Source organism: Echiichthys vipera (assembly GCF_963691815.1).
Source record: "Echiichthys vipera genome assembly, chromosome: 7".
In the NCBI taxonomy this organism is placed as follows: Eukaryota; Metazoa; Chordata; class Actinopteri; order Perciformes; family Trachinidae; genus Echiichthys; species Echiichthys vipera.
In genome coordinates, this window is record NC_139832.1 from 10,619,938 (window position 1) to 10,632,891 (window position 12,954).

A 12,954-nucleotide genomic window follows, 5' to 3' on the forward strand; every position below is an offset into this window, starting at 1 on the left:
TTCCTTCCCTGGCACCGCTACTTCCTGCGATTAGTAGAGAGTGAGCTGCAGTCAGTGTCATCATGCAAACTGGCACTTCCATATTTTGAGTGGACTGTGGACTCTGGCTCCATGAAGTTCTCAGCTGCGTGGCAGGCTGGATTGTTTGGAGGAGATGGTGAGCACGGCTTCGGCTGCGTCCCACATCACCCTTTCCAAGGCTTGACTTCCCGTTTCCACTGGTCCCCTTGTCTTAGACGGAGTTTCAACTCCTCGGTTTGTCAAACTGCTTTTATTCATTTGACGGCCCGCCTCCGTGTACTCTCTATACTGTACATTGCAGTACTTTAAACTGCATTAATGGTACCAGGTTTGCCTGACTGATTTCCATTGATCCCTTTAGGTGTGGCTGCCAGATGCAGTGACCCTGCAGAGGACTGTAAACCAGGCAGATTTCCAAGTGTTCTCCCAGTCTCTGCAGACCTTTTCTGGCATCTTTAGACTTTGGGTGGGGGGTCATATGGCTTCACCTCTGGCTGCTTATGACCCATTATATCTGTCACACATGGCGTTCTTGGACAAGCTATGGGCACAGTGGCAAGATAAACATCAGCATGGATCAAAAATACAAACTTCTAGAGAAGATATTGCTCAGAGCGACATCCTTTACCCTGCCAGACAGAGACATGCCAAAATGAAGCCTTTTGATGTTACCCCTGATGATGTGATTTCTTCCCAGCTGCAGATGTGTATCGTTTATGTGCCTATAACCATTGGTGCGCCTTGTAATATGACATCATTAAAAACATTCGGACAAAGAAGTCTGAAATATAAGAAACACAGCTATAAAAAGCACAACTCACACCACAATAGTTTTGTCTTTAGGGACAGTGACAGCAATGGTTTCAACCAACATGGATATGATCATAATGGTTATGACCGGAGTGGTTGGGACAGGTGGGGCTATGGCAAAGATGGCTTTAATCGAGACTTCTTTGATAGGAATGGATATGACGTGTCCGGGTTCAACCGCTATGGATTCAACCGTTCTAATGTCACACAATTTGGCATGTGTAAGGATGGGGTGTTTGAGAATGAAAAGAAGAAAGAGCATGAAGAGACAGATGAGACAAATGAGAGTGATAATGAGTCAGACAAAAACAAGACAATGTCCGAGCTTTTCAGTGATAAAGGCTACAGTGTCTATGGGTTTGATCCATTTGGTTTGGATCGCAGCAGGTTTGACGCATTTGGCTTCCGAACGGATGGTTACGATAAGGACAACTGCAACTGGTTCTTCAATGGGCCGCACTACCTGCGGATCTACTTCCACACGCAGCAACAGTTGATGTCATCCAGTGACCAAGCTTTAAACCGCATCACTCGTACCTGCCCTCCAATCACCTCCCTGCCTCGGCACTGGGCCAGGCAGGACTGGATGACTTTTAATCCGGACAAAAGCAGTGCTCTGAATGGTCAGCTAGAGCAGGAAAGGACGGGACAAATTATGGCAGAAAGTGATGATACTGTTATGGCAGCTTCTCAAAATAGGAGCAACATATGGCTTCCAATTACACCAGATCACAGGTATCAGCATTACAAGAGGATAATGACAGTAGTCTCTCAAAGCCAGCCCACAATTTGTTGTTTGATGCTCATCGTGGTATGACAGACCTCAGTGGGTATTTGCTTTGGAGTGAGGCATCATTTGAAGTAGATGTCACAATTGATTAATGTTAAGTGTCTTCCTTATCCTAGACATGAACATGAGCTCCTACACCCAATTGGACAAATACACCATTTACTACTCTGTCAATGGTCAATTTTCAGTTTATATCCATTAATATCATTTTCTCAATACGTGAAAAAAAGGCCATGTCGTTGCAGATCCATGTTTTATTTTACATCTACAACAGTGAGTTTGCAGTTGATCATATAATCATCTAAATCTTCCCCCAAAGCTTTAGCATTTAAACACCAAGCTTAGGCAAATCTCAGAGGAGGTTTTTAAAATGAAAATCTAATGGGGAAAACAGAACTTGTGATGTATCAACTGGCTTTACGAGACAGTATTCATATCATCAATTGTAAGTTAAATGTTTTTTTAGTATTCCAACCAATGTTGTGATCCTGTTTCCCTTGCAACACTGCCTGTAGGTTTTGTTTCAAGCTCCACTGGTTCAGCGGCTGTCCCCTCGGCTCTGCGCCTATCAGCTGCCCTAACCTCTGCCATCAGGCCCGTTGCCATGCGTACCCTGAGGCTGTCTGCCATATGCACAATTGTGGTTCCTGCTTCACAGAGTGGCGGGATCCAGCAACTGGAAACCATGTAATATGTCATGGCTGGTAAACACTAGAACCTTTCCCAGAAAAATGGAGGAATAAATTACTTTTCACAGTGGAGCATCTGTCTGTACCTACGTCGTCTCTGTCTCTCGGAGAAGCGGAAAGCACTTCATAATGAGGAGGACTGTTGAAAGGACTGAAATGAAATAGGAAAGAGACATCATTACCATTGTTAAAAAAGTAAAATATGCTTTGAAATATTTTACCATACTCCAAGATTATCCATCTGTGCCACCACATTTACATTCTGACATTAACTCAGTAAGACAGTAATATTCCTTACTTAACTCTAGTGTTATCTATCCATGGAGAGAGTTCCACCTTTGTTTTTTCTTTTTGCTCATGTTTGCAGGTCTGAAGTATCAGGCATTTTTTAATGCTGTGAGCAGCACAAACAAAATTTACATGTTTATGCTGATATATTTTCTTTGTATTACAAACATTTGCCAAAGCGTACTGTAAGAGTACTTTGTCGCTGGATGGTAATTTGGTTGTGATCAACTTCCTGGTCATGCATTTAAGTTAACTACAATCGCCTGTCATAATGGAGTGAAACGAACATGTGGGACTTTTGTTGATGTTGGACTGGCCTCATTAAGGATTCTCTGTCTCTCTTTGTCTCTTTCCCTCCCCTTTACTCCCCTCCCACAGAGTTATGTAAACTTTGTTCTGTCCTGCTTATTGTGCACATTTTGCCATCAATCTAATATACATGTGCCCAAACAGCTCACTGTCCCCTCTCTCACTCCCCTTGACTATTCTCTCTGTCATTGACTTCGCCTTTTCATCCATCTTCCCCTTAATTGTTTCTGCATGTAGGCCAAAAGACTCCAATGGCACCCAGTTGATACACACTCGCAGACTCACACTCCCACACACACACACACTTTGATCTTATGCATGCTTGGCTTGCTAGAGGAAATGCCTGTTGGCTGCTGGCACAGTAGGCAGCCTCACTAGCCTCTCTCAGACTCTGTGATTATTGCCCTCTCTCACACACAAACACATTGTCTCTGTCCTTTGGAGAGTTGTCATTAAAATAATTATCTGCTGAAATGTCCAAGCTAAGCGAAAATAATATGCGACGAGCTCCCTGAAAAGAAATTGAGCAACATTGCTCCTCTGTGTTTGCCATGTGCTTTACTGTAAACAACGTTCTTTTTCATCAAAATAACTTTAACAGCCACAGAATGAGGGAAGTTAGGGCCATGATCTGATCTTTTTCCCCCCACAATAAATCTCTTCCAGTGTTAATTGACTTGCCGCTGGTAGTCTTTAACGGTTAGAAGGCTGTAGGCACTTGCGGTTATAGTTATGACTCATAAAAAGTAGTATGTATGAGAGCGAGCACATGTGCAGCACATCAGAACCATGCTGTTCTGTCATCACTGGAGAAAGAGTAGAGCCAGATGGGCCCAGTGACCCAGAGTAGAGAAAAGGTGAAGTAAATCTGCGATGATAAACAAAAAGGGACCACCTGTAAAGCTCAGACTTATTTCCATATCCCTCTTTTTTCTTCCTGAAATTATCTATATATACTCACACACTCTATCAAACTCTATCACTTGGAATCATGTACTGTATATGTAATTAAAAGTCTGTCTCATCTTCAGGGTGTGAGCTGGATGGTATAGTTCATAATGTGTCCTACAGCATAGATGGCTGTCAGACATGTACATGCAAGGTGGGTATTTTCATTTTGACATACACTGACACAAACATATTTATCAAGCCTGAACAATTGCTCTGGACTTGAAATGATAACCCCTGTCATTTTTTCTCACCTTTGTGTTCCTTCATTGCCAACAGGGGGGTAACAGGGAATGTGTTCCCCAACCCTGCCCTTCACTGGACTGCACACACAAGGAGACTGTGCCTGGAGACTGCTGCCAGCAATGCAGAGGTAAGGACACAGCAAAATAAAAGTGTCATCCCCTGTCTTCTCTCGTTGCTTTCATGTCCATCACCCCCGATTAAAGGGCAAAAAAACCTTAAATAAAAAAAAAAAACTATTAAATAATAAATAAAGACAATATAATAACAACAATTAAAAGAAACAAAGCTAAAAGAAAATTAATACAATTACTACAATCCTTTGAATAATTCAGATAATTCGGTTGACAGTACCAGCACATTTGTAGACTTAAATTTACATATGAAAGGTAGAGCGTATCTATATTTGTATATGGTCCCAGTCTTCACTGGAGCAAATCTTTTCCCGTTTCACGTTGTGTTGTAACGATTATTATTTCCAACAGAATTTGGCTTTGCAATGTATTTGTTTTTAGGGTATTTAGATCCAAATTTTACCTGATTGTACTTTTAAAGTGATTATTTTATCCAGCAAAATAATCATATTTATTATCTTACAGCAACATACAACCAACATTAATGTTGAGTCTTAGTCAGTTTTGGATATTGATAAATAAACCTTCTGGAATACATCCAAAAGTATCTGTCTCACAAAGGCTTTAAGAAAAGACTAACAAAAATGGGACAACAAGATCTTAACAAATCATTAGGCAACTATTAAATTGGCTGAGCGAAGAAAAACACATATATTTGGTAACTGTCATTTCTTTTTGGTTTTTCGTCAGTAGGAAACTAGCCAAGAGGTATGGCAACCCATACTTCCCTTTATTAATACAATATGTAAAATTCTGACATTTCAGAAAAATCTCTCTCAGACAGCAGGGGGTGCAAGTGTGCCTCCAGAGTTGAGGGGTTGTATTAGTCCTTTTGTCCCAGCTGACAGATAAAATTTTTCAAAGATTTTCATGAAAAAGCTTGAAAGTTTTGTTCTGCAGAAAGAGACATTTTCTTTCCTATGTGTTCTGTTGTTGAATTAACATTTAAACACGTCACTGCCAGTAACACCATAACAGTGAAGCAATCTGATGTAAGGCTGTATTCGCAGGCTGTATCCATTTCGGTGTCCAGTATGATCACAGAGCCAAGTGGAGGCGGATAGAGAATCCCTGTGATGTCTGCTACTGTTTGGTGGGTCCAATACTGACTGACAATTCAACCTTCCATCTTTTCTATCACTTACATCTGTGCTGATATCATTCTCTCCTCTCACCAGGAGGGTGAAGTTCGCTGTGAGAGGGAGCAGTGTAACACCCCATGTAAAAACCCAGCCGCTCCTCCACCCAATACCTGCTGTCCAGTTTGTCAAGGTGAGTTTCTTCAATTCACTGCGTGTGGGTTCTGTGAACTGCGGGAACATAGTGTGTGTTTGTGTGTGTCTTGTAGGCTGTGGTATGAACGGTCATGACTTCCCTAACGGAGCTGTGATTCCGACTGGAGACCGTTGTCAAGAGTGCACATGTGTGGTAAGTCATTCATCATATTCATCGTTAAATTAAAATTGTTGTGTATAAATTAAGTTTATCTTAAGTATATTTTTCTCCTCCAGAATGGAAATGTGGCTTGTTCACCCCTTCCCTGTCCCGCTTTGTCTTGTCGAAACCCTGTGCATCGTGCTGGAGACTGTTGCCCACGGTGACCAACCTAGCTAACCTCATCCACATCACTTTAAATCCTCAATCCACCTGATTCATCTCTTACTTTCAAGACACCTGAAACATTTCCAACAGTTTTAAACGTTTATAGTGTGTGTCAATGTGACCTATAGGTGTGAGCAGTGTGAATATGAGTCCAAAGTGTATGTGGATGGACAGAAGTTCCCGACCAGGGGAGACCCCTGCCTCCACTGCCGCTGCTCTGTGAGTTCAATCTGGTGAAGTTTTGGGGTTTTTTATGTTCATATGACTGTGGACTTGTGATGCGTTGGCAAGGTTTTGTGAAAGAAAACCTGCCTATTGCACTTCCAGAAGTAAATGTGATTATATCCGCAAAAAGAATCAAGTGGGAAAACTAAGCTTATGTATCTGCAATATCAGCCAACACATTGAGGCAGCTCAGTCTAGCATTAGGTCATACAGTAGGTTTGAGCTTTGTATCTGCATGTTAAAATGTGACACATTTAATCCCTTCTTGTGTCTAACTGTTAGGCAGGTGAAGTGTCTTGTGAGCGTATGGATTCATCATGCCCCACACTACACTGCAGTCATCCGGCTAAGCGCAAAGGAGAGTGTTGTCCCACATGCGATGGTCAGAATTTCCTCATGTCTTTGTCAAGTTTCTCATATCTATTTCACGCCGCTTCCCATTCTGATTTTACTGCAAACATAATCAGAGTTTGTGTTCGTTCCAACAGAATGTGAGTATGACAGGAGGGTGTATGCTGATGGTAAAGTGTTCATCCCTGCTGGAAGTGGACCCTGCCTGCAGTGCAGGTGTAAGGCAAGTCTGGGCGGTGTACAGGAAGAAAGTGGTGAAACTTTTGAAATGTATTCAGTTTAATGAGCAAGTGTGTATTAGGCTTCATTCACTAAGACAGCGATGTTTCTACCTTTGTCTCAAATCTCAGTTTTTCAATTTCTTTTTGATGTTAGAAAACAGTATGGTTATGTACTTTTCACAGCATCTGATGGGCACATAATAGCTGTTATGGTTTGTGATGCTTTTATAAACTGAAACAGTGTTTTCATACATTATAGATGTTATATCAACCCTTACACACCTGTCAGCTGTGGCTTTTAGCCCCCAGGGCAAGGCTTGAGACAGTGGGTAGTATGGCATTTGTCATAAGGGATCCACAATTGTGGAAAAACCTCCCCATGGAAATCAGACCTGACCTCTGTGCCCCTTCTTTTTAAAACATTTTTTTTTATAAAAATCACTTTAACTGGAGTTTTTAATTTTTAGACTTTATATTTCTTGGTTGCACTGAACGTATTCTAACGTGTAATTGTACTGTATATTTTCTGATTTTTATGTAAAGCAATTTTTTAACTTGTTTTTGAAAAGTGCTAAATGAATAAAGTTTATTATTGTAGGGTGGAAATGTCATTTGCCATGAAGAGAAGTGCCCTCCTGTCCAGTGCTCCAACCCCATTATAGACCCACATCTCTGCTGTCCAGTCTGCAAAGGTAATAGTGCACTCACAAACACACACATACAGGTGAATCTCATCAATGAATATATGACAACTCCTTTTTTCTTATTGCAGCATGTGTGTTGGAGGGAGTGGAATATGAAGAGGGCTCCAACTGGCACCCTGAGGGTCCCTGCTCCAGCTGTAGCTGTGTGAATGGAGAGACTGTGTGTACACACACACAGTGCCCCCCCACCGAGTGCCTGCATCCCACTAAGATTACTGGTAAGAGTGTGTGTGTGTGTGTGTGTGTGTGTGTGTGTGTGTGTGTGTGTGTGTGTGTGTGTGTGTGTGTGTGTGTGTGTGTGTGTGTGTGTCTGAGCTCTGTTTATATGCAGGTGACTGTTTAGCCTCAGTACACTGTCTCTTTCCCTCCTTCCCTAGGCTCATGCTGTGCAGTGTGTGATAGCTGCACCTATAACCATCGTATCTATAGCAACGGCCAGAGGTTTACAACCCCTGACCACCACTGCCACATCTGCACATGTCAGGTGAGTCTCTCTCTCTCTCTCTCTCTCTCTCTCTCACGCACGCACACACACACACACACACACACACACACACACAGTGCTGTTCACCTTTAAACTTGCTGATACAGCCATCTCGTCTCCTCAGCATGGCAGCGTGGAGTGTGAGAGAAGACCTTGTCCTCCACTCAACTGTTCCAACTCACACACACCATCTGGAGAGTGCTGCCCTAAATGTCCAGGTATTCAAGCTCAGAAAGAGATATGGTCATGAATCAAGTAGCACATGGTGTGTTAGTTTATTGTCAGTCAGCTTTGACGTCTATGTGTTTGCATGTTTTCCAGACTGCTCCTTTGAAAACCGCATATTTTTGGATGGAGAAGCTTTTCCTAACCCTGTGAGTGTGTGTGAGGAGTGTAAGTGTGTGAGCGGCCAGATTGACTGCCACCAATCACAATGCCATCATCCTCACTGTAACGCGCCTCTACCTGGAACATGCTGTCAAAATAACTGCAATGGTGAGGAAACATTAATGTTCTATAAGGGAAGAAATACAAATTAAACAAATTAAAACTTACACAACATTCCTCTGTATTAGGCTGCAGCTACGCTGGGAAAGAGTATCCCAATGGACAGGAGTTTCCCCATCCTACTGACACATGCAGGACATGCAGCTGTATAGTAAGAATCACGGCATTACTTACCGTGCTGTGTTGATCACTTGTGGTCTTCTTGAAGCAAAAGTTTTTTTAATCTGAATCTGTGTTGTGTTTGTTGTAGAATGGGAATGTCCAGTGTCTGATGAAGAGGTGTCCACCGCTGCCGTGCTCCAATCCAAATGTGCTGCCTGGAGAGTGCTGCCCCCAGTGTCCTGGTAAGGATGTGCAAGAGAAAATAGTCCAGAAGGGTGGGAAATGAAAGTTGGTTTGTGGGACAGATGTGAGATAAAGATATTGCATTAGGTCAAAGGTTAAAGTGCCTAAAAATGCTCTTCAGTTGTAGTACAATTTGCATCAAAAAGCGTACTTCTTTTGAGTAATATCTGAACACACAGACATAATACGCATATTTTTAGATTCAGTGTGACTTGTGCTTTCCGAGGACATCATTATCGCCGGTGCCCATCTTGAAATACACGTTCATAAATCCATTCATAAATCATAGAAAAAAAAGATCATCCTTATAACTCCATATCTTACCTGAGAATTGTCCCATTTGTTTTTTTTTAACACTTATATTTTTATTGAGTTTAAAACAATACAACAAACATGATACAAGTTAAATTAACAATAGCAACACTAACATAATGTCTGGAGATGCTACTGATCAGTCCACTGTTCCATTTAGCATTCATTCAGTTGGTGTCACGTCTCATGTAAATGTTCCATTTTCTCCAGTTCCTTTCAAATACGTTCTCTTTGAGTCTCAACTCAGGATTGTCACATTTTTAAGTTTTCTTCAGTAGCAAAGTAATCCAGTGATAGTTGTCTGTACATCGCAAACAACTACACATAGCTTATTCAGCATGCTTTTAATGGTTGTTGTAGGAGCCATATCAAATGTGCTTTGTCTGTGTAATTTTACCCCGTGCCACTAGGGGGCGGTGTGGTTCAGTTGACCTCAGGTCAGCAGAGTGAGACCTTTTTTATCTGATTGAACCTGATCACAGGTGCTGTTGATTTCGAGGGAGCAAACAGTTTTTCGACTGTGCTCGTGTGCTCTTGTGCTCGTGTGCTCTTGTGCTCTTGTGATCGTGTGCTCGTGTGTTTATGTATATGTATACTTTAGTGAGGAATTCGATTTATTATTTTGTTACATGCATTTTGAGTTAAAATTATTGCGGCTGTGTGTTATAAAAGGAAAATAAACCAGCAAACAAACTGAACGCTTTTCGTTTTTGCGGCATAAGGAGCGCGCTGGGCGCACGTCGGAAACTTATAAAGCAACTCAACAGCCAGTACTACTAAGATTAGGGCTTAGTCAGTACATTTAGGTCGAAAAACTGCTTCGATTGGGAGAACGTTCACCAAGAGGACGCGACTTCATTGACTTCATCAACGATTCTCGTCTTCTTTGGAAACCACGGATGTGAGGTGGGCAAATGTTTGGAGTTGCCGATCGCTAACGGAGCTGGAGCCTAGCGGAGTGAGCCAGCGACAGCATCATCTCACCGGGTCATCATTCATCAAAGCCGGCCAACGCACGATTGGGGTATGTGTGGATCAGCGCTGATTTTATGAATGGCCACGGTAATTTGTGTGCACACATTCGCGTAAACCCAATGCATTGGTAGCAGACTCGCAATCGACTAAAAATAACTTTCTCGTCGAGACGAGTCGTTTGCGCAACACAAACTATTTTGCGGACTAATAAAACCAACTGACTTTGTGTCGTCATTATGGCTGAAGAGGGAACAGGCCAACTGGGCCTTGAGACTGAACTTGCGGGTGCAGAGGTAAAATCTGTAACCAAAAAACGTGTGGGTAAATTAACACTTAAAGCTATGTTGGAAAAAATAAGCATTTTAGAAAAGGAAAGAAAGTCTAACTTTGGTAAACTGTCTAAAGTAAAACAATCTATTCTTAAATTCATGGGTGACAAAGAACATGTGAATAAGGTTGAAAATGAGTTAACCGTTTTTAATGAGTTGTGTAACACAACACAGCAGGTGCATTTGTCTTTATTGGGTTTATTGCCTGCTGAGGAAGTAAGCAAACATGAAATATGGTATCAAGCTAAAATGTTGAATGTAAAGGAGTTTCTTGTGGGTACAAATCAATGGTTGTCTGACATTACTGCTCGTACAGCTACCAAAGTGGGTGATGATCATGATGATGAGGTTAATGATGATTTGCTGGGTCAAACTGAACAATCTCAAACTGTCCAAAGTGAAAATGAAATTGGACCAACAGAAGCACACACGGTTGTTGACAACACTTTTAAGGAACATGAAAGGGATGATCCTCAAACTGCTGATGTCAATGATGGAAATGGAAATGGAGCTGCTGTTGAAAAGGATGAGGAGGGAGAGGAGGAGGATCAGATTGGACCTCAAGACAGCATTTCAAATGTGCAGTCAAGGCACCATGGCTCAAACAGATCGTCAAGCAGCAGATCGTCCACTTCATCAGCCAGACGCAGGGCAGAGGCGGAACAGGCCGCACTCTTGGCCCGAGCTGCTGCTTTAAAGGCTAAACATGCTTTGGAGGAGCAGGAACTTCTCTTGAGGAGAAAAAGGGAGAAGCTTGAGCTGGACACTGAGATAGCTGCAACAGCTGCTAAGCTAGCAGTGCTACAGATGGGGAGCAGCATCCATTCAAGGCAATCTGATGGAATGGCTTCCTACTTCAGAAAAGGGGCTAGATCTAAGCTCACCTCTCTCAATCCACAGGCCTCAATATGTGTAGCTCCACCCGCACAGCAGCATGAAGCTTTACCACAACAACGCAATGCTTCACCATCGGTAATGCCAACTAGCATGCCAAATTTGGGAAAAAATCAAGTTGCCGTTTCAGCATCTTTGTCCACGCATTTTGCATCACAACCACAGCCAACTGTCAGTCATGGCTCTCAACTGCCTCACTTGCAATCAATGCCAACATTCAGTCAAAGCTTTCTACCCACTCAAGGCCAACAAGTGCAGCAACCTCTGCAAAACCAAAATCAGACAGCAGGTCTTTACAATCTGCTGCAACAACAGAATGACATAACGGCTCTCCTTGTTCAAATGCAAACATCACATCTGCTGCCGCGCAGAGAAATTCCAACTTATGATGGAGACCCTTTGCAGTTCAACACATTTATGAGGGCATTTGAGCACTGCGTGGAAGCAAAGACTGGCTGTAAAGGAGACTGTTTGTATTATCTCGAACAATTCACTAGGGGGCAGTCTAGAGATATTGTACGCAGCTGCCTTCACATGACTGCAGACAAAGGATTTGCTGTCGCTAAAAAGTTACTAAAGGAGCACTTTGGAAATGAGTTCAAAATAACAGCGGCCTACATGGAAAAGGTCACAGGATGGCCAAGCATCAAAGCTGAAGACACCAAAGCGCTCACAGCTTATGGGCTTTTCCTCCGTGAGTGTTCCAACGCTATGGAAGATCTTCAATACTTGGAGGAACTTAACATGCCAGCGAACATGAAGATTCTTAGTCAGAAGCTTCCTTATAAACTAAGGGACAAGTGGAGAGCAAAGGCATGTGACGTACTGGAGAAAACTTGTCGAAGGGCACGATTCTCAGACCTTGTCAAGTTCATTGAGCGCCAGGTCAGAATCATTTCAGATCCGGTCTTTGGTGACATACAGGACACTTCACCTGTTCTCAAAGGAGCTACAAAAGTGAGCAAGATACAGGTGAAGCCACAGCTGAGAAGAAACAGCTTTGCAACACAGGTGTTCATCGAGGATGGATGTAAAGCAGACACTCACAAGAATGAGGATGGATGCAGCAGACCAGATGGTGACCAGAGGGAAAAGGCTCTCAGCAAAGTGACCACCTTCACTAAAACTACTTCTGTCTTCTGCCAGTATTGTGCTGCTGGTGGTCATGTTTTAGATCAATGTTTTAAACTGGGAAGAAAACCACACAGGGAGAAACTGGACTATCTAAAGGAGAAAGGTCTGTGTTTCAGTTGTTTGTGCACAGGACACTTGAGCAGGAATTGCGACAGGCGCATCACTTGCAAAAAGTGCAACCAAACGCACCCCAATGTTTTGCACATTGAAGAGAAAGAAAGGGTTTCTTCGAAGGATGAGAAGAATAGTGAGCGGTCAAAAACATCTGAGAGCTGCACAACATCCTCCGCTTGTGGTCTTACAGGGGCTGGCCACTGCAATGGAGTTCTTCCCATCTTGCCTGTTAAGGTGAAGTGCGCAAAGGGAAACGGGGTTATTGAAACCTACGCTTTTCTGGATCCAGGGAGTACAGGAACTTTCTGCACCAGGAAGCTTGTTGACACGTCGAACAAAAAGGTGGAGAAAGAGGATATGCCCAACAAGAAAAAAGACACAAAGAGTGAGATTGTGATTTTAGAACAAGCGGAGATGGGGCTAAAGAAAAAAGGAACTAAACAAAAGGGTAGAAAAGCCTCTGTGGAGGTCAGCGAAGTAGAGGATTAGAGCCGAAGAAGAAGAAGAAGATTAAAGAGGAGGTGG

The 12,954-nt window shown here is 42.6% G+C and overlaps 1 protein-coding gene across 1 annotated transcript in view; it reads left to right on the forward strand.

The window, feature by feature from the left end:
• The window catches only part of kcp (kielin cysteine rich BMP regulator), a 29,769-nt gene that overhangs the window by 5,438 nt on the left and 11,377 nt on the right, over positions 1-12,954 (forward strand). Inside the window, exons 6-21 of the mRNA XM_083916917.1 lie at positions 3,939-4,009; positions 4,135-4,228; positions 5,243-5,325; positions 5,411-5,504; positions 5,581-5,660; positions 5,744-5,829; positions 5,963-6,053; positions 6,342-6,441; positions 6,548-6,633; positions 7,230-7,323; positions 7,404-7,553; positions 7,713-7,819; positions 7,944-8,037; positions 8,141-8,314; positions 8,395-8,477; positions 8,577-8,670. Coding sequence (XP_083773043.1) covers positions 3,939-4,009; positions 4,135-4,228; positions 5,243-5,325; positions 5,411-5,504; positions 5,581-5,660; positions 5,744-5,829; positions 5,963-6,053; positions 6,342-6,441; positions 6,548-6,633; positions 7,230-7,323; positions 7,404-7,553; positions 7,713-7,819; positions 7,944-8,037; positions 8,141-8,314; positions 8,395-8,477; positions 8,577-8,670 — 1,581 coding nt within the window. The remainder of the gene's footprint in view (positions 1-3,938; positions 4,010-4,134; positions 4,229-5,242; positions 5,326-5,410; positions 5,505-5,580; positions 5,661-5,743; positions 5,830-5,962; positions 6,054-6,341; positions 6,442-6,547; positions 6,634-7,229; positions 7,324-7,403; positions 7,554-7,712; positions 7,820-7,943; positions 8,038-8,140; positions 8,315-8,394; positions 8,478-8,576; positions 8,671-12,954) is intronic.